Consider the following 22,084-nt stretch of genomic DNA (forward strand, 5'->3'; position numbering starts at 1 on the left):
CGAACACAAGGACTAAGGAATGATGATGATCAAGACGATGATGATGATCCATGGATGATGATGGATACATCTGCATCATCATCAGGAGGAGAGTCAGCGGAAGCATCTAACTAACCAGATGATGATGACGAAGACGAATAGGATCCATCGAACAACGATAAATTAACATTCAACAACTACAAATAAAAGGTATGACAAAGAACTACGTGGGCTTTGATTCCTTCGGGATACGTAGGCAGCTTAGTATTCCTTTGGGTACTAGGTTCAAGTCCATTTTCTCCCTCTTTTTTTATTAATCTTCTTTATCGACATTATCGTTGATTCGTTTCTTATTAATTTATTTTTTTCATTCTTTTTAGTAAATATTTTAATAACGATGACAACTTGACAAGCAATGAATTTCGCTAATAATCAAGTAATCATCAAAGGTACGTCCGCAATATTATAGTGTTTTTATATTATATAAATATTTAAAGGAAAAATAAAAATGGAACCGATAGTCCGATCCGCCCATCCCGCGAGTTGGAACCGCCGGAACTGCATCATGAACCGCCAAGGAACCGTTTGGAAACGCCCGGAACCGGAACCAGAACCGTTCGCGACAGGTTCTGTAACTGCCTCGAATTATGAAGGCAAACACTAACTGGAATTTAGTATTAATCAAGCGGAAGCTTACTTTTGCCAACACAATTAAGGGGTTACTTAAAGGTCAAACCAATATTCAAGTATAATACTTGAACCAAACCAAAGCAATATAACGGAAGTCTTAACTGTCCAAAATATAGGAAAATTACAACCAAATCGAAATAAGTCCAAAGTTCAAATTACATCCTTAAAATAGTCTAAATCTAAACTAATAGTCTCTCAAATAAAATAAAGAGATCTAAACAAAAGGGGAGTCATACTCCAACTCGGGTTCAACTTCCGCTCGCATATCCATTCTCCGTCGAGGTGCCATAGGGGTTTACTCTAAAAACAAAACCATTGGAAAAACATACAAAGCATAGTATCAGCAAAAAGGCTGAGTATAAACACACTGGTGTCCGTCAAACAAGTTATTAAAATCTTTTTTTTTATTTGAGTAAATTCATTTTGAAATATGCTTTTTCATTTGATAAATCATATTATGATTTAAATGAAGTTTAATGGCTCTATAGTAATTACAAATTCTCATTTTTCATCATAAATCATAAGATCTCAATAGATCCAAATCAATTTCAAACTCATATCATAAGTTTACATGGGTACTCTGTGAGTCATCCTGTGACTCGTTTGGTAGTCGGTCTACCGTCCGCGACATGTCCGGCAAGTGTAACACAATGGTATTGTGAACAATACGCGCTCAGCATTGGTGAGCCGTTTAATCATGCACACAACATTTGTTGTGGCATATGTACCCGCCATTTAGGCTAAAACATTTTTTTGTACATAATATATATCTTGTAATTTTAATAGCATTTGAAAGTCAAAAATATTAACTTTTTCCATATGATAAACATTTTTTATTTGCACATAGCAAAACATACTTTATTTGCAACTTAGCAAAATCAAATCATACTATTTCTCACATGGGTAAAACATGCTTAGCATAATCATATCATTAAACATAACCTTTGTATTATATTGGGGCATCACTAGCATGTATGGAAATGCACCGTAAGAAAAAGTAATTAAAGTTCAATACGATTTTTTTTAAGGAAACCACTAAAATGTTTCGTTTCAATCCTTCTTAAAGTAAATATAACTTAAAAGGGTTTTGAAATTCATTCAAAACAACTAGAATTTATGACAAAAGATTTCATAAAACACTATTTTCTTAAATACGAGGTAGTTTTGCCGGTAGTAAAATCGATAATTGATTTACAAAATACATATTAATTCTCCAACAAGGCCCAAATTAATCAAGTCATTATAATACCATATTTAAAATGAATTTAAGTTTGTCCCATCAGATTATGATTGGTTATGCGAATTTATAACGATCTTACAATTATTTTCGACAATTTGGGTATTTACCGTTATTTAAATGGTGTCTTAAATCCGTAAAATTTATAAACCATGTAATTTAAACTTAGTTTATACTATGAGGCAGTAGGTTATTAATATAATTATAAATTTTTTATATAGGTCTATTTTTACCCAAATTTAATGAACAATATTACACTTTTTAATAAATAAACAATTTCTATTAATTTGATAAATTAGTAAATAATTAATAATTTTTTATAAAATCATACCAAGGTTCCAGAAGTTATATAACATGATTATTAGGCCATTTGAACTTATAAAACTTATGTATGATGTTTTATTATTTTGTATAGACATTTTATCGATAAATAGAATAAAATAGGTTTAAAATTATTTGAGTCTGAATAAAATATTGTAAAAAATTATATGATATTCCAGAAGCTATTTTAAGGAGTATAAAATTTTAAATAACCATTAAAAATCATGTGGCGTATTTTTAATAATTAATATCGTTATTTTACCGATAAACCGAATAAAATTAATTTAAGTCCATATATGGTCACGAAAATCCATATAAATTTTTGAACATGTATCTACTATTTATATAAGTGTCTCATAAAGTTTTTATGTCCAAAATACGTCATTTAGTATTTATTTTATATTTTACCGTTTTCAAACTTACCGATTATTAATAACCGAGTAAAAACTATTAAGGTCCTTAAATGTCAACGAAACCTTCCCAAACTTTTACCAATTTTATCTAATGTCCATATAAGTATGTGATAAAAATTTTAAGTCCATATGTCTTTTTTTTGGTAATATTTTTATATTTTACCATTTTATAATTTACCGTTAAACAATTTAACAATTATTCAAAAATCATAATAAAATTCAAAACTAAATATATTCTAGCCAAATCTTGTTGGAGACATTATAATATGTTTTTATTAATTATTTTTGATGATTAAGAGTTCATCTAATACCATGTTTTATAATAAGAGTATTTAACACCTTAAAATCCATTAAAATATCAATTTAACGAATAATCTCAACAAAAAAGTATCCAAGAAATTTTTTTAACATATAGCTACTGAAAATTTCTTTTAAAATAAATTTCAAATATTTTCAAATTCATATAATCATTTCCATCACAATAACTTTCACAAAGTAGTGTAAAACATGCCTTTAAACATACAATAATTTATAAAATCAACATGTATGATGCCCACAATAATAATACATGTAATAAATAAATCCATACTCAAATTTATCATTTTCACATCATTTTTCAAGATTTAAGAACTTCACTTTGGGAATTTTTTTTTTTATTTTTTTTTTAAAAACAAGTTTATACACAAACTTTCCCAACTTGTTCTTAAATCCTTTAAAAATCACCCCATGTGACATACCTCGACTCCAAGCCTATATAATTATTCCGTAAGCTCCCACGTAAGCTCCTACGCGTTCTTAGATGTGGTTCTAACTTTGGGTCCTTGCCCTTCAAGTCTCAACTCCAACTCTTCAACTAAACATATTGCATTCATCCAAAAAAAAATCAATAATAATTTTGGATTTCTAACATGCACTTAACTTTTCCTAGTTAGAGTTGTCAAACTAATACTTGTGATGATTTTAACATATTTGGGGTATACTTATTATGTTGAGCAACATACTTAGTTAAGTCCATAATTTTACTTGAATCCTTTAAGTAGCAAAATTTATATGTTTGTGGAAATACATCTTCTTACTTTCTACTATGGCCGAATTTTATAGATTTATAAGTGATGATTTTCTTAGTTTAGAGATAAAATACTCATTTTATAATGATCTTAGTTTATAGAAAGATTCATGTAAAAAAAATGTTTTATATGAACAAGTTTTAACAAAAACTAATGAAATAAAGAAATGAACATAACTTACTCTATACTTGGTGGATTTCTTCAAGTTTGGTGTCTATGGAAAGCTCTTAAGATGAAGATTATTTTTATGGAAGATTTGAGTTTATAAACATAAATTTTCAGAAGTTTTAGATGGGTTTTTGAAGAAGATTTGATGAGAAAATAAGGTGTTTTAGTTATTGAAAGTTTGGAGGATTCTAGTGTTTGTTCATGGATGAACTTGGGAGCAATGTGTTGGGGTTTATGGCTGAATAATAATTCAGAAAATTGAGTGCTTTTGCTTCAAATATTTGCCTCTTGCAAGCTTGTAATGATGCACAAGCTTTGGGTAGAACAAAAGGGGTTTTGGGTAGTGTGATTGGCTTGAGTGTGTAAGTGAATAAGGAGCTACTAAGGGGATTTGGGACAGCTATATTAGCTGTTGTTTGGGGCTGATTTGGAGTGTTTTTTGTCCTCAATTTGGTCTATTATGGTATAAGAAAGGTTTATCTAAGATAGTTTAAAGTTTGGGTAAAAATTGTTGTACATGTAACAAGTTATGTAACTTGTACTTCATGTTTAAAAATCACTTGTATATGTGAGAAATATTTAATTTACTCCCATCATGGTTATATAATATGCTTGGGTAATAATTAAAAATTTTTTTCGAACTGTTATGGGTAGTTGCTCAACTTTAAGTTTTACCTCCAAAGTTTACGTTACTTGTTACGATTCATAATTATGTTACGAATTAACAAGTTTCTTATCATCGTAGAGATTTTTCAAATTACTACCATCACTAATTAAATTATAATTAGCAACGAACAAATATATAAGAAAAATTAGGCGCTAAAAACGACTAATGAAATCTTCTAATAATACGACTGTTTCAGGTTCCAAATGGAACCGGAACCGGGTGGAACCGGAACCGGGTTGAACCGGAACCGGAACGAAACCGGCCCCGGACCGTGGCCATGCCCAGCGATGAGTTGGTAACTTCATAGCAGAATATATGGCCATGGCAAAGCCTATTAGATTTCCCACCTCTCGATATGAAGGAAGGCTTGAGGAAAGAGGAACAATTGGCTCCAAATCGATCACACCTCCTCGAGACAATCTTCTACAAGCACACTTGTATGTGTTGCATTATATTCTAGAAATCCATCATTTTTTGAATGAGCATTTTGATATATTGCGCCCCAAATATCCTTCTAAAGGAGATAGGGCATTGATGCAATTACATAATAAGATTGTTTATTGATTGGTTTCATAATCGAGTGATATGTGAAAAACTCAAGGGTGTATCTGAAACTGTTAAGTGGTTAGCTTTTGGTCCTCGTGAAGATGTCAACAAATATGAGGGTTAAGATGTCAATGGGTTCATATTTTGGATAGAGGGTAAAGATAAGAAGTCATCTTATATGCAGAATAGTAGGGTTTCTATTGTGGCGTCATCTACATTTTACGCGAGTGCCAAAGATCAATCATCGGTTCATGCTAAATTGGTATACTACGGGCACGTACATGAAATATGGGAGTTTGACTACTCTAGTTTCACTATTGGTCTTTTTCAAATGCAAGTGAGTAGATAGTAATCGATGATGCGTAAAAAATGATGACCCTAGTGGATTCGCTCTTGTAGATTTAACTCATTTGCGTGATAGTGAGGAGCCATTTATACGAGCAACACAAGCCAAGCAAGTATTCTACATTGTAGACCCGTCTGATAAAAAATGGTCTATTTTTGTACCGAAAAAAAGAAGTATTTGTGGTGTATATATATATATATATATATATATATATATATATATATATATATATATATATATATATATATATATATATATATATATATATATATATATATATATATATATATATATATATATATATATATATATATATATATATATATATATATATATATATATATATATATATATATATATATATATATATATTTATATATATATTTTTGTTTATTATAATGATCGAGTGTATATTAGTGATGAATTTATGGTGATTGTTTGATGATTGCAATTGTGTATATTAGAAATAAATATATGCAGTGATTATGAATTAAACGAAAAAAAGAAAAAATTATTATTATATGCTGTGGTTCTAAGGGAACCGCAACATATAGTGTGTTTTTTGAATTAAAAAATATACTATATGTTGCGATTCCTGTAGAACCGCAGCATATAATGTAAGTTTGTGGTGAGGTTTTAAAACCGCAACATTTTAAAATAAGTCATTTGCTGCTTTCACTAATGTTTGGGGTTAAAACCGCAACATATAGTGGTCAAAAAACTGCAGCATTTAAAATTTTTTCCACTAGTAAATAAAAGTATTATTAAAAAAATCTAGACCACCCATGGAGTACCACTAAATACGAAAATTTGAAAAAAAAAATGTCCTTTGTAATAAATATTTACAAAATAAGCGCGAATTAAACTATTGCCTAATATAAGTATCTTTCTAAAATCTATTTGAATTCAATGTTTGAGTTTGTTTAATATTACTGACAGGGAATGTGACAAAATACTGAACCAAAATGTGGGCAAGCAGATTTGCGTCGAGTATAATATTTGTGCCACTACTCGTTCGTTCATCATAGCTGAAGGGTATTGCCGGTCAAAATATTTACAATTTTCAAAATGTATTGTCCAAGTCTATTCATATTTCACAAATTCTTGTGAAAGACACTGTTTTTTTAAATATTATTTCTAATTGGGTTGATCCAAAAAGAAAAATATAGAATAAGTTTTTCAGTATGTATTAAGAATATTGTAAGTACTTAAGTGCTTACTCGGTGGGCATTAAGTATACTGTAAGTGTATTAATAGGCTAGTAGGCTAAGTTTTTCGGTAGGCATTAAGAAATAAGTATTTTTGTTGGGCATTAAGCATATTGTAAGTAGGGCATTAAAGATAATGTAAGTAGACATGAAGGATAATATAAATTGGCATTAAACATTAAAATTAATAGATTATACGCCTGTCAAAGTGATAATCTCCGAAGAGATCCGCTGTTCATATTTTGAGTCGGATAAATGGAGCCTGAAGATTATCCAAATAAATAGTTTTGGAGTGGGGCAGTTGTGGATAGGAAGTTGAGCAACATCCGCAAAGAAAATGCCTGATGACTGATGTCAATAATTTGATGCAACGTGTCAATAGGAACGCAAACGTGGCAGTATGTAGAGAATTACAGCATCCAGCTAATTCTGGAAACCTTCATCCTCCAATTTAAATGAATTTGTTGCTTAAATTAAGAAACACAATTTATTTATTAAAACGTAGAAAAAGAGGAGAGTAATGAATCACGCAATAAAATTGGGTAGACAATCACCAATATTTTCAACACCAAATAGTTTATCCTCCATTGTAAGCAGCAGAAAAGGAGTTGATAGTGTCAGATTTGTGCAAATTACTGGTAATAACGATCCTAAACAGCAGCCTAATCTTCACAACATGGACAAATCCAACAAAGATCAGAATTTGTTAGTCTTCTTTCTTTCTATGTTTTATTAATCTTCCTTTTTAATTGCAAATACTACTAAACAATGTTACTTCCTCTTTTTGTAAGAGAATGCAACTTCAACGACTCACAGAAGTATGAGAAAATATTATGTCGGTATGATTAGAAGTGAGTGAAAATGTTGTGAGAGATATTGGAAAACAACCTGCACATACAGTGGTAAATCTAGAACAAAATTATTTGATGTCCATAAAATTTAAAATTGACTCAGTTTTTGTTTTGTAAATTAAAGATATTTTAATTTGGATTTGGATTATATTTCAATCAAAGTAGTTAATATTTGAGAATTTAAAAATGATTATCCACTTTATTTATGATTTCATAATTTAAATTTATAATTTGAAATGAAATACTTCTTGCTAATCAAAATTTAATCTATTTATATAGCAAAATTTCTACCAATTTAATTAGCACGGGTATATAATTTTATACTTAATTTGAATTTTGTCGGTTCACGTTATTGCCAACTCCTAAATCTACTCCTGTTCACATGTCTTCTCACAATTTGAGAAGAATTAGAGAGGGTCGACTAATTTATATATTCAGTTTTCAAAGTTGGATCTATTTGAATTCGAAAATTCGTTTATATATTCAGTTTTCATATTACCAAAAATTATAATCCGGTTTCAATCCAAAAATTTAGATGTCGAATATCCAATTTAAATTCTATTTATTTGGTTGTTTTAGAAGGAAAATTTATTTTTAAAAATTATTTTTAAAATGTAACTTTTTTATTATTTTTTTAAAGTACTGGCTTCATCAAGTTACTTGCGAAATTCTTAATTAAACAAATTAAGAACCAAAATCTTAAATTTTTAAAAGAAAACACAGTATAAAGGTTGGATTTTTAAAAAATAATCGAAAGGTGGGATTTTGATTTTTAAAAGACTAACGGGTAAAAGGTGGGATTTTTAAAATTAAATTTTCCTTTTAAAAAAACTTTGCTCTTTCTTACACATAAATATTTTTTTTTCTTTTTTCTTCTTATTCAAGCTTATTTTTGAAACAAATCATTTTGGGAGAATTTTTAAAAATCTAAATTAATTAACTATAAACTACTAGGGATTTGTACATATTAATAAATTTAACAATTTAAATAATTTTTTAATAAAAAATACATATTTATAAAATGAAAACTACAAAAAATGTAAAATCGAATATAAATTTTGTATATTTCGTTCCGCAACTGGTAGTCGATATCCGATCCCAATTATTCAATTTTCATTAAGTTCTTCTGTATAAAAATTGAATATCAAACATTTCGAATATCATGATTTGGGATATTTTTGGATATTTTTCATATACCTAGTTGGTCTTGACAGTATACATATACTAGACCCTTAAAATATATATATATATATATATATATATATATATATATATATATATGTATATATATATATATATATAATAGCAAAATGTGATTATTTAAAATGAGCAGTAGTTAAGTACAACAGATGGAGAATAACTGAAATTATTCAGGATAATTTTTTTTATATATTATTAAAACAAAAGTATTCCTTGATCTCTTAACTAAGGATATTATAGCTCAAAACATTTTAACAAAAAGAGCTTTTTTGGTGTAGGAATGCGATGGAAGAGTCTTTTGGGGAGGCATACGCCACAAGGAGTGACGAAGAAGGCTTCGGTGGTATTTATGGAGGCAACGATGAGGACAATGCTGCCATGAAAATTGTCCAAGACACTGGTTAGTAACAGACTAACAGCCCATTTAATTTAGCTTTAGCTTTTGGTTGAAGCGGCATGCCGTTTAATATGAATTTTTTGAAATATGATTGAGCAGCTCATCATGATAGCAGCCAAGGGAGCGAGGTGAAGGAGAAAGAGAAAGCCCGTAACCAAACTGACTCAAAATAGACTAGTTTTGATCTAGATCAACGATCAATAATCAATTTGTTTTGAAGTTTTTGGTAGCATTTTCATTTTAGAATTACATTTTAATTTTAGAAGTTAAATAGTATTATCCTTAGCTTTTATGTTGCTGGAAAACTGCAACTTTAGTATCTGAGAACTGCAACTTATAATATGTCATCCCATCTCATCTTTATATGGACAAGTTACTAGACTTTCGTGAATTTATTTTAATATGTGAAGTTATCTATAATTAATGTTGGAGCAAGTGGTAACTACTCATTGCTTTATCTCTCACATTTGAGAGAGTAAAGATGTGAGTGGAATGAGTTATGAGAAGATAAAGCTTGGATTATTTGATAAATTACTATTGGGAATGATTTAGTGTGATTTGAACAAGGCAGTGAAGTGCACAACATGAAGGTTGGCTTGTACCTTGAACAAAGCAAGGCACAAGAAGGAGGTTTGCTCGCTCAAGGCATACAACAAATAATTGGAGGCTCTAAGGTTGTGAACCGCTCGTTCAAGCATATGCATTGCTTGTTCAAGCGGTTACGCAGGCTAAGTATATGACATTTTGTTTCTTGCGGTATCTTTTCTTGGCGAGCAAGGCAATTGTATTAGTATGTTGTGAGATACCATCATCAAATGTGGGGTCTTTATTTTGAGAGAGTGTTGTTAAAAGTTGTGAGAGATAATCATTAATGTATTGTTGAATGATACCATCAGTAAATTTGTTTTAAGGGGAAGTATGCAAAAATACCTCATTAATTTTGTGTTGTTTGTTGTTGTGCTTGTTTTTGTCTTTTTAATCCATTTTGTTCTTCTCAAACATTCCAAACCCTCTTATTTCACATGACTAAAAATTTATAAAAATTTAATATTATGAAAATATATAACAAATTTAATATTATGAAAATATATAACGTGAGATTTCAAATAGTATTTTTTTTCTCGTATAATAGTCAAAATATGTAAATTATCATATGATGATGATTATTGTAAAAGTTGATTAGCGTGAAACTGTGCAAGTAAAAAAGTAAGTATAAATTTTATGGATAAAAATCTAAGAATGTTTTTTATATATAAAATTAAAAATAATATACATTATTATTATTAACTGAAGCGTCTCTTTAAATCGGTCTAAATCATTGTGAAATATTAAAACCAAAAAAAAAAAAAACACGCATTATGGACTTTAATTCTGTTGGCCATGGTTTCTTTTCTAATGTTATTTTGTTATATATCGTGCATTTTTAGGTTTTTGTTTTGATTTTTTTTTTTTGCTTTTTAGGTTTGTTTGACTCTTTAGGGTTTAATTTCACTGATTTTATTTTTTGACAATAGTATACCACTTGTATTATTATTTTTCAGAGAAAAAAAATTGATAATGTTGTTGCTGATTGTGGTATGATTAGATAGGTGTTCGGAAAGTTTTCAAAATATTGTAAAAATATTTAATATGATACATTGTAATAAGTAAAAGTGTAATAAGTAAAAGTGTTTGTGGCCCAATGGATAGAGCATTTGAGTGTTGAGTAGAAGGTTTGATGTTCGATCTACTGGGTGCAAGTATTAACTGAAAATTTTTTAACTGTGCCCTTTACACTATCTATTTCTACTAATAAAAATACTTACTATACTCATTATATATTTTGTAATATTTGCTTTATTTGATACCAACACATACTATGACTCACTAAAATATATAGTTCACTCTTACTATAATAAAGCGTTATATTAACTACTTGTACATGTAAAATATCTATTGTGAATTATTATTATTATAAAATATCCGGTTTGGAAAACCCGGTATCCGATTTTTAAAACCTGGTAAATTACCCGGTTTACCAAATTCTGATAATTCGGGTCGGGTACCCGGTTTTAAAACCGGGTATTCGAGTCGGATACAGATCATGAAATTTGGGAAACCGGGTACCCGGTATCTTGTTTGTAATTTTTTTTTTTTTTTTTATATAATTTATTCTTAAAAAGTTAAAACCCTTGCTTCTTCACGCCTATCCCCTCATTTACTGATTTCACTCATTCTTGCTTCAATTCTTCTTCTTCATTTTTCTTCACGCCATGGTCGCCATCATCTTCTTCAATCTTCATCTTCACTCATTTTCCCCCAAATCACAATCCAACCAAAATCAGAAACCCTAAAAATTAAACTCAAAATCAATTTCTGAAATCCAGATCTAGAAAATGTCGGGAAGAGGAATGGGAGGAAAGGGATTGGGAAAGGGAGGAGTTAAGAGAATCAGTGGTTTGATCTACGAAGAAACTCGTGGTGTTTTGAAGATCTTCTTGCCTTCTTCCTCCTGCGTTCTTCAATCCAGACACAATCATCTTGCTTCTTCAATCTTCAGATCTTCTTCTTCTTCTTCAGTTCTTCACTTCAATCTTCAGATTTTGTCATCTTAGTTCATCACCATTTTCGATTTTCTGATATTCATCACCATTTTCGCAAATTTGTCACAGATTTAAGTTATTTGGTACTTATTAACAAGAGAGCACTTCGTAACAAATCTCTTTCCATCAGTTTCAACGAGAGAGACTTGAGGTTTCCATTCAAATTCTCTTTCCCAATTGAATTTTTTTTTTCTTTTTCACTGATTTTATGAACTTTGTAAAGGGATTCTTTTTAGGTTGAACTCAGAAGCATAAATGGGTTCCTTGTTATATGAATAAATTGTATTTTTTAGATTGGTAAAGTTACTATCTCTATCTGTTATTTGGCGTGTAAATGAAAAAAAACAGCCCTAAATGTTAAATTTTGTTCCTTCTTCCATTTTTACCTGTTTTATGTACTTTGTAAAGTGATTTCCTTAAGATAGAATTCATGAGCAGAACTGGGTTATCTGTTAATTAGATAAATTGTATTTTTAGATTGGTAAAGTTACTATCTTTATCTGTTATTTTCTGTGTAAAGGGTTTTATCAATGCTGGGTTTGATTCATGTTTTAGAATGGTTTAAGAATTAGGATATGGGTCTGTTAGGGATTTTTGAATAATAGAGGAAAATTGAGATTCATGCTGATTTGATTCCTTGATCATGCATAAACAACTAAAACAACTGCAAGTAATTACTATAATATTGATGAGTAAATGTGAACATGGAATTGAATTAATGGCGAATCTTTTTTCTTCTACATGGATGTTGGATTCTTGGAGTAAAAAATTTTGACAATTACCTAGCTTCAACCTACTTTAGCGAGAATTTTCAGATGATAATCGCAATTTAGAATTTATCTTTTAGCTATTTCAAGTTGTGGATTAAAGCTGTTAAGGTTTTCTGTGGCTGTGGTTGGAGAGAATGTGGATATTGTTAAAAGAAATTAAAAAAAAAAAAAAAAAATCGGGTATCCGGTTTCCGACCCGGTTTAAACCGGGTCGGATCCGGAACAGAATTTTAACTATCCGCAAAACCGGGTACCCGGTTTTTCGGAATCGGGTCGACCCGATATCCGGTTTTGAACACCCCTAGTTAAAACATTGGGTGTGGCTCATTAAAATATATCTATTGTGAATTATTATACTAACTACTTAAAATACTCTTTATCAAAAGCACTCTGTTGTGTGGACCAGGCTTTTGTTTTCTTAGATGTTCCTTCTATAGTTTTAATTTATTTTGAAGATTTCATCTTCGTTGTGTACATGAAAAGTGAATTGGAATACTATTTTTAAAAGATAAGTCATTTCTTCATACTGATGTAAATTTAAGATAATTGGTTTTCTTTTTAGTGTTTGTATTGTCTTTTGTTTGGTGCAATAAAGTTTTTTCATTTTTCAAAAAACATACTAATTTATCGATAAAAATACCAATTATAATTACTTCTATTTCGGTTATGAAACGAGGAAGTGGGAAATACTCGAAATACCGTTAGTAGAAGTGCTATCAGGAATGACGATTCGTGGAAGGAAGCGACTTGAATTCCTGCAAAACAACACGTTAGCCTTGTCCGGGGGTGATCTCCCGGGAAACCCCTCCGACGCTCAAGTTAGAACGTGGATATGAGAATATGGAGTAAGTAATTATAAACTGAATGCAAGATGCTGCGGATGATGTTACGGAGTTTTTGGTAGGCTAATGAAGTTGAGAATAAGTAAGGCTACTTAAGAAGATTATTTTCAGATGATCCCCCTCCTCTCTGATGGTTGTCCATATTTATAATGGTGGGTAAGGGAGTTACTTCAGAAAGGAAGTTGAAGATCATGGGAGCAATGGGCAGTTACCAGCCTTGGGAGAAGGATCACCAAGCAATGAGGAAGAGTGGGAAGTTGGGTCAAACAGAAAGTTATTATGCTGGAGGGAGGTTAGGGTATTTGGAAGTAATTAGCCTTTGGGCCTCTCAAGGAAGGAGGGAATTCAGACAAAGGCCCATTGACCGAAAGTCAAGGTCAATCCGGAAAGTCAAAGGTCATTAATGTAAAATGTCATTAATAATTTTTAAAATAAGTAAGTGATACCATAACAGCTTCAATACCTATTTTAAAATGTAAAAGTACCTACTATAGATTATTATTGAATAAAATAATAAGTTAAAAGGTGAGAAATATAAGGTTTTGAATTTGTAATCAAAAGGAAGAGTTGTTCACTCTATTGTATAGGGAGAAATAGTTTTTTCTTTTTTTTAAAAAAAAAAAATTGATATTGCGATGTAAATTTAACAAATTTAAGCATCAATCTCCATGTGTGTAGACGTGTAGTATTAGTATATGTGTTTAACTGTTGACCTTATTCGCATTTATTAATTAAACTATTTCAATAGTTTGCCTAGTCTTCACTCTTGACTCTACAAGCATCATGCATGAACCATGGCAAATAATTAGCTAGATAAGTATAATAAAATTGATTACATTCTATGGAAAATGACAATATTCTGGTTTATTATAATTTTATTCAGATTACTTATAATTAATTGGTCAAATGTAATCCAATCCCTAATGACACGTAGAGCATCAATATAAAACATGGACTTATTAGTAAGATCTGTGTTCATTCAGCACTTTCGAGTAATTCTGTTTACGAAAAATTGAAATATTATTTTATTTGGGGAAATTTGAACTATTACATACGTACTGATTTTGTTGCAACACTAGATTTTTGCTTATTTTTGGTGCAAAATATTTTAATTATCATATATATTTTCACTTTTACTCGTTACTTGAGGGATTGCCGAAATTGGAGTACTAATGGGTAAAAAGTAGAGGCCTAAATATTTCAGAATAATTTTTTAAAAACTTACCCTCAATTAGTGGGTAAATAACACTAATCTTCCTTGAAGTAAAATTTTTCCTTGTCAAAATTGACTCTTGCAGAAAGTTGAAAATGACAAAAGAAGAGATCAGGAGAAAGAAGCATGTCGAACCAAGTACTTTTCTATTCCCGAAATATAGTTCTTCGGCGTTGTAATATTTTTGAACATTTTTTTTCTTGAACTATTTATCCCACATAAGAGGTATAAGATGGGCATAAAGTATATCTAGGGAAAATTATCAAAAACTACCTGGGATTTTGTCAAAAAATTTTTGAAATTTTTTTTGTCAAAAATCACCTAGAAAAGTTATTTCTTTATTAAAAACTAACTGTTAGTTTTTGATAAACAAACTTTTTAGGTAGTTTGTGATAACTTCTTAAAATTTTGTTAAGTGTAGTATGTTGCAAGTTGCGTGTAATTTATCTAAGAAATAATTTGTATTTTTAGTAAAGAAATAACTTTTTCTCGGTAGTTTTTGATAAATAAATAAGTAGTTTTTGATAAATAAATTTTCAAGGTAGTTTTTGACAAAAAAAATTCTTACAGGACGAGAAGAAAATAGGCTAGAATTAACTAGAGGGTTTCAAAACAGATTGAAGACCTAATGTTTATCCCACTTTGTAATCGAAATCGATATTACTTAATATTTAATCAATTATGTAAAAACCAACATGAACTCAAGACCCGATTTTAAATTGAGCCGAAATATCTAACCCCAAATCCACCAGATGACTCGAACGAACACATTTAGCCAAATCATAATACATCCACAAAGGAGAACTTCCATTCTTTGTATTGTTATCATATTGTTCGAGTATACAATATTTCAAAGTTTAGTGTAGTCAAAACAATTGAGAAGAACAAGAGAAAATAAAAAGAAGTTTTTAAGGATCTAAGGCCCTGTTCTCTTCGTCTGATCTGATTGGATAAGGTCTGAATTACTAAGGTCTGATCTGATCTGATCTGATCTGGTCTGATTCAGTCTGATCTGATCTGAATCTTTCTGATCTGGTTTGATCTGGTCTGGTCTGATCTGATCTGGTCTGATCTGATCTGGTCTGGTCTGATCTGATCTGATTTGATTTGGTTTCATTGAGTTTGTTATTAATAGTAGTAGTTAAATTATTATTATTATTATTGTTGTTGTTGTTGTTGTTGTTGTTGTTGTTGTTGTTATTATTATTATTATTATTATTAATATTATTATTATTATTATTATTATTATTATTATTATATAATAATAATAATAATAATAATAATAATAATAATAATAATAATAATAATAATGGTATGGTCTGATCTGGTCTGATCTGATCTGATCTGATCTGATCTGGTCTGTCTGATCTGGTTTTGTCTGATCTGAAACTTTCTGATCTGATCTGAATAGTTCTGATCTGATCTGATCTGATCTGATCTGATTCCAATAAGAATAAGTAATAAGTCAAAAAAATAAGTTGAAGAGAACACCTTCTAAGTCATCCAAAGTTTTCAAAATCATTGCAAAAGTGAAGGTGTTGTTCACTTGAATTCTAATTTGCTAATCCTAAATTCCAAGTTAGATTCTTGCGCAATAATTAGCATATTATATATCTAACCTACATTGACCCTCTTATATAGTTAAATTTGGTTTTTAGTTAGAAATTTTTTTTGTTTCAAAACTACTTAGCAAAAGTTATATCTTTGTTAAAAACTTCCAGTTATTTCTTAGAAAAATTACAGGTGACTTGCATATGTTACACTATGAAAGTTTAATCTCCATCGTTAAATGATAGTCTTTAACAAATAAATAACTTTTTCTATGTACGTTTTGTTAGCTTTTAGCTTGGGTTATGCATAAAAAGACAAAAAAATATATTGTTCCCGTCTAGAATCGGATACAATTAACTAACATTAAGTGGGTTAGTGCTAAGATGATTAAAATAGTGTTTGTTGGGTGAGAGAATTGTTTTGCTATCTCACCTTTCTTGCAGTGTGACCACTTCATTGACTAAACTTCACAAGTAATACACATTAGAAAGCCTAGGGCATGACTTTGGGGGTTGCTTTCAACACGTAGGTAAATTTACGAGATCCGTACCTAGAAAGTTCTATCTCAAGTGCATTACTGTGGCTTAACTTGAAAGAACTTACTAGGTTATGCATCACGGTTAAAATAACTAATATTAAATCCTTAATAATTAAAGTGTTTTCTCTATAATTCTTAAAATAAAACATAACCAAAATAAAGCAAATATTTTCCAATTAGGATAAAAACACTAGTCATAATCTAGAAAAAATGGGAGTATAAACAAAGTGAAGTCTTATCTAATAAAAAGACTAGTCACATTCTTTTGCTTAGATTGTAAGCCCTTAATAAATACTACAAGCAAGTTGCCTTTTTCACGCCATATCTATTCATGTGGTTCATACTTCATACATCAATAAATTAAACAATCTCCTAATTGTGCGTGTCCTACCAAATTAAGTTCCATCCTTATTGCTTACCTTTCTTTCGTATCCTTGCTATATATACCACCATTTTACATCCATGAGTTTCCCATTCCATATACTCTCTTAATTACTAAACTTTTATTCTATTAATTAATTAATTAGCTCTTGGATCTATCTTCATAATAATTAAAGAGCTAATTATTTATTGAGTAATTAACAAAAAAATCTGAGTTTAATAAATGAGAATGGGGCTTATTTCTTGTATTGCTTTTTTGATAGTACTGTTCTTGGCTGTGACTACATCTCCTGTTTTTGGCAATGATGCTGACATGCTCCAAGATATTTGTGTTGCTGATTCTACTTCGGGTACGCACTTTCTTTCTTTCTCTATGTGTATATTGCTTGTTATTTCCCGTCTTGTTGAGAGCAGGGGCGTACCTAGACTTGGGTTGGCATGGGCTAAGGTCCGGGTCATCAAAAAATAAAATAATATATTAAACTGAAGTTCAGTGTTCAAACCCACCACCTTCTATGCGTTTTGACAAAGCCATTTCCTGCTAATTACACCATGACAATTCATTTTCTTTGATACTTATTACATTATTCAGTACTTTTCTTGTTACATGATGATTTTTATTTATTTTCTCTCACACAATGTCATAAAATATTGGCTTAGATAATTAATTTTTTGAATTCGCCCCTCTTGAGAACCACTTTAATAGTGTATTATAAATAATGTGTACTCATCGTTTATATTCAATTTTTAAGATGTGAAGATTTTGAAATGAATTTCAAATTGCGTACGAAATAGTTAAAAAACATAAAATACATACTAGAGGATGAAATTTACACTGAGGTTATAAATTCTAATAGTTATGTATTGTATCAATTTAAAAAAAATTAATTAAGCGTAGTTATTTGTATTAAGCTAAACGCAATTAACTAAAATATCTCCTTTGAATATTCAATTGCTAAAACAAGTATATATATGGAAGACAAATTAAAGTAAATTGGTGGCATTAAAAATGTCTTTGGTCAATCACCGAACAACCAAACTATTCATGATTGATACGACCAACTACCAACCACTGTCCTAAGTAATGACTAATGAATGATACCCTATTTTGGTTGTAGGAGTATATATTTTTCAATTAAAGCATCGTCTCTTACTGGTCATATTAGTACCACGATCTGTTCATCACTTTAAATGTTACTTATACAATATTTGATAGTTCTTTTAGATTTTAATAATTATAGTTTTTGTAGTAATTACTGTTTATTAGCTAATTTTCTTTGATATATATATTTTTTTTATGTATATTATAAAATAGAATTAAGTGAGATTTTATTTGATTCTTTTTAATGTATATTTTCATAATATTAACTTTTAAAATTTTTTATCTTATAAAATTAAAGAGATTAAATATTAAAATCGTGCTTTGGATATCGTGAAAAATAGAAATATAATAATTATTGAAATATTATTTTTCATGAAACTATAAGTGATTTTTCTAAACTAAGGTTAAACTATCTCATTTTCCGTTCATATATACCAAACATATTATGTTGATTAACTTTATTTACTCTCATAGAGAAATTTAAATATTGTTTTTTATGAAATTATAATAATGTTATTTATATCTTCTTTGATCATTATCAATACTTCCTATCAATTTATTGACTATTATTATAATTAATATTGTATAATCATAGTAAGTTTGTACACCCGAAGAAACTAATATATATATATATATATATATATATATATATATATATATATATATATATATATATATATATATGTATATATATATAAGTTTTATGTGGAATGCTACTGGATCTAGGAGTAATGAAAAATCTAAAACGGAAGGAATTGAATAGTAATTTTTCCGTTTTGAAATACTCGTATAACATATTGTATGGAAAAATGTCAACTAACAAGTATAATAGAACGGATGAATTATTAGAAAAATTACTCACAAATTGAATTCCAAAATCTTCAGAAGTGAAGTTAAATGGATTCGCATGCAAGAATGCAGCAAACATAACAGCTGAAGACTTCTTCTTTGGCGGTATATCCAAACCCGGATTAACAAACAACACAATGGGATCTCTAGTAACCGGAGCCAACGTCGAAAAAATACCCGGCTTAAACACACTCGGAGTATCCATGGGTCGTATCGACTTTGCCCCAGGCGGGCTTAATCCGCCCCACACACACCCACGGGCCACAGAAATGATATTTGTAATGTACGGAGAATTAGATGTTGGGTTCATAACTACAACTAATAAGCTTATTGCTAAACATATTAAGGTTGGTGAAACCTTTGTTTTTCCAAAAGGGTTAGTCCATTTTCAGAAAAATAACGGCGATAAACCTGCTGCTGTTATAACTGCTTTCAACAGTCAATTGCCTGGCACCCAATCAATTGCTGCCACGTTGTTTACGTCGATCCCACCTGTTCCAGATCATGTTTTGACTATGGCTTTCCAGATTGGTACTAAGCAAGTTGACAAGATTAGGGATAGGCTTTCCCCTAAGAAGTGATTAATCATTTTATTTTCATTTTTAATTTGGGTTTATGCATTGGATTGAATTTTATGGTTGTTTAAACATTTGTATTTACGGATAAATGAAAGATTTTATGTTTACTTGTATAATAAGTTGACTTTTAGTCAACAAAATTGCGGATTACAGTCACACAAAAAAAATAATTTAAATTTTGGAGTGAACAAATGTATTGATCAATAAATATTCTCTCATTAAGTTTTACTTTATTATAAAGGAATTATTTCTTATACTGAGCTTTCGGATATGTTACTTGTACTTTTATTTTTTTAATGTTATAACAAAGGAATCTTTGAGGGTGTGCGAAGTGATCGACCGTATTAAGCCTTTTTTTTCCTGTATGTAAAAAAGTTAATCAAAATAAAGAAATATGTTAAATTTATTTATAAAATAAATATATTTACTATAAATAAGACGCAAAATAAAAAATTTTATAGGATTTCTAAATTTTTCAGAACGGCACTGTGCTGTAAATGGTAATAATTTCACATCTTTCTCAAATAAATGTTCAAATAAAAAAGAGAAGACAAAAATTAGGCAAATTTAATCATGTTTGGTTCGCATGAAGTGCTAATGGCTATTGATTAATGTGAGTTCCTAAGTTCAAGTAAAGTGAAAATTCTTAATCATTAATTAGTTGAGCAAAATTAAGAGTATAATGATTACTTGGCTGGCTTTTCATCAAATTAATTATCATTCTTTTATCATGAGCATAATTATGATTGTGATTATGCATGGTGGCATAACATAATGATAGAATTCTTGGACTCTTGTGCATATGTTAGGTTGATGGATGGCAACTTTTTAACTCTTTCAAAACTTTCTCCATCCAAAAAGATTAATGAGCATTTCATGAATTATATATATATATATATATATGATTAAATAAAAAGAATTTTAAAATAAGAAAGGTGAGAAGGATTTTTATTTGATTTTGTTTGATTACTATATATACAAAAAAGAATACTATGTTATAAATTAAGAACATTTTAAAAATTATTTCATAGTGACCTTTTTATGTAACATAGTTACTTTTACAATTATAAGTTTTTGGTTCAATCATGACCATAGAATTTTTCATTTTAGTGAAATCAAAGGTGTAGAGTCCTTCTTACCCTTCTCATTTTCAACCCCTTCTCAATGGATCTATATATATATATATATATATATATATATATATATATATATATATATATATATATATATATAAACCATGCTTTAATTACAAAATATTAGCATAAAATATGGGAAATGCAATTTAAGCTATTGTCTTATTTGTATTACAATGGAGCCTTTAGTTGGATTTTGGAAGCCTTTATAATTTGGACGGTTAGCAGTAACTTAAGTTTGTACTCGTGGCTATGTTTATTAGTTGATCTATATTTTCAGTTTCATATTTGTTCAAGCTTCCCCATGTAAGAAATACTCAAATTTGTAGATAAGATTACATATAACTTCATGATTTCATTGTACTTGAATTTATTTCACTAGAGTATGATGTTCATGTACTGTTGGTATTGGTATCTCATGCATGTTGAAGTAAGTTACTCTGTTGATATTAAGGACATTGTAAATAAACATTTAAAATATTACAGTACTACACGCTTATTCGATGGACATTAAAATATTATAAGTAGGCATTTAAGATATTCTAAATAGGTATTAGAAATACGATAAATAGGCATTTAAGGATAATGTAAGTAGGTATTAAGGATATTGTAAGTTGGCATTTAATAATAATATATGTAGACATTAAAAATATCATAAGTAGACATCAAAGATAATGTAAGTAGACATTAAGAATACAATAAGTAAGCATTAACCTTTGATGGGTTGAGCCTTAAAGACATCTCTCAGAAGACGGGCTCAAAAACTTCTGTTGGCGTCAATGGTTAAACTTGAGAACCTACCTTCATGGCTGAAGGGTATGGGCTCAGTGTAGGTACTAACTATCCAGGTCCCAGTCACAGTTGGATCTATAACAACTAACAAGTAACTCCCATAGTTCCCCATAGTGGTATGATTTATACAATTTTGTAAGTCATAATGCACAAGTACAAGATAACTGCCATAATAATATTAAAAAATTGCTTCAAACATGTTGAATTATTCGCGATTAAAATTTATAAGATTGAGCTTTAATTAATTTTTTCATTGGTTTAGCTTTAAACTCAATTTTCATCTAATAGTTGGTTGTTATCTGTCAAGTGACTGAAATATTTTTATTACTTAATACTAACGTGGTTGTAGGTGTATATGTAATTCACTTTTTTAATGTGATGTTACATGTGCTTGTAAACGTGCCTATTTTTTAATATTATATATAGTTTGTTATGGTTCTTTTTGAAGTTAAACTTTTTCAATGAGTCAAATATTTTTTAAATTCATTAATTTTTTATATTAGTCAATCTAATCGAATTTATTATATTATCCTTTTTGTAAAAAAAAAATCTCATATCACTCAATAATTTTCATGCAATATATTTACCATTTCTTTTCATCTTATTCTTATCCATATATTTATAATTTTAAATCTTATTTTTTAAACTAAATTAAAACAAAAA

General features: G+C 29.3%; 2 protein-coding genes and 1 long non-coding RNA gene across 3 annotated transcripts; 2 read left to right on the forward strand and 1 right to left on the reverse strand.

Moving 5' to 3' along the window:
• Positions 1 to 7,136: 7,136 nt before the first annotated feature.
• On the forward strand, positions 7,137 to 9,996 carry LOC130820964 (uncharacterized). Its single transcript, XM_057686537.1, has 3 exons — positions 7,137 to 7,347; positions 8,972 to 9,093; positions 9,190 to 9,996. The coding sequence occupies exons 1-3, from the start codon at positions 7,163 to 7,165 to the stop codon at positions 9,261 to 9,263; spliced, it is 381 nt and encodes a 126-aa protein (XP_057542520.1). The 5' UTR covers positions 7,137 to 7,162; the 3' UTR covers positions 9,264 to 9,996.
• Positions 9,997 to 16,926: 6,930 nt separating this feature from the next.
• LOC130821296 (rhicadhesin receptor-like) lies at positions 16,927 to 19,752 on the forward strand. The gene is made up of 2 exons (XM_057686989.1): positions 16,927 to 17,317; positions 18,955 to 19,752. Exons 1-2 carry the CDS (start codon positions 17,191 to 17,193, stop codon positions 19,497 to 19,499), a joined length of 672 nt encoding a protein of 223 aa, XP_057542972.1. The 5' UTR covers positions 16,927 to 17,190; the 3' UTR covers positions 19,500 to 19,752.
• On the reverse strand, positions 17,146 to 19,113 carry LOC130821297 (uncharacterized). The gene is made up of 2 exons (XR_009045320.1): positions 18,932 to 19,113; positions 17,146 to 17,410 (listed from the first exon to the last, which is right to left on the reverse strand). It is a non-coding gene; the product is annotated as an uncharacterized LOC130821297 (long non-coding RNA).
• Positions 19,753 to 22,084: the final 2,332 nt, after the last annotated feature.

The sequence above is a fragment of the Amaranthus tricolor genome, chromosome 8 (assembly GCF_026212465.1).
Source record: "Amaranthus tricolor cultivar Red isolate AtriRed21 chromosome 8, ASM2621246v1, whole genome shotgun sequence".
Lineage (NCBI taxonomy): Eukaryota > Viridiplantae > Streptophyta > Magnoliopsida > Caryophyllales > Amaranthaceae > Amaranthus > Amaranthus tricolor.

What these genes read in the sequence shown, in the direction of transcription:
- LOC130820964 (XM_057686537.1), top strand. Translation starts at nt 7,163, where the DNA reads ATGAATCACGCAATAAAATTGGGTAGACAATCACCAATATTTTCAACA. An exon ending in TCCAACAAAGATCAGAATTT is followed by an intron (nt 7,348 to 8,971) that starts GTTAGTCTTCTT and finishes TTTTTGGTGTAG; the next exon opens with GAATGCGATGGAAGAGTCTT. An exon ending in GAAAATTGTCCAAGACACTG is followed by an intron (nt 9,094 to 9,189) that starts GTTAGTAACAGA and finishes ATGATTGAGCAG; the next exon opens with CTCATCATGATAGCAGCCAA.
- LOC130821296 (XM_057686989.1), top strand. Translation starts at nt 17,191, where the DNA reads ATGAGAATGGGGCTTATTTCTTGTATTGCTTTTTTGATAGTACTGTTC. An exon ending in TGTTGCTGATTCTACTTCGG is followed by an intron (nt 17,318 to 18,954) that starts GTACGCACTTTC and finishes CAAAATCTTCAG; the next exon opens with AAGTGAAGTTAAATGGATTC.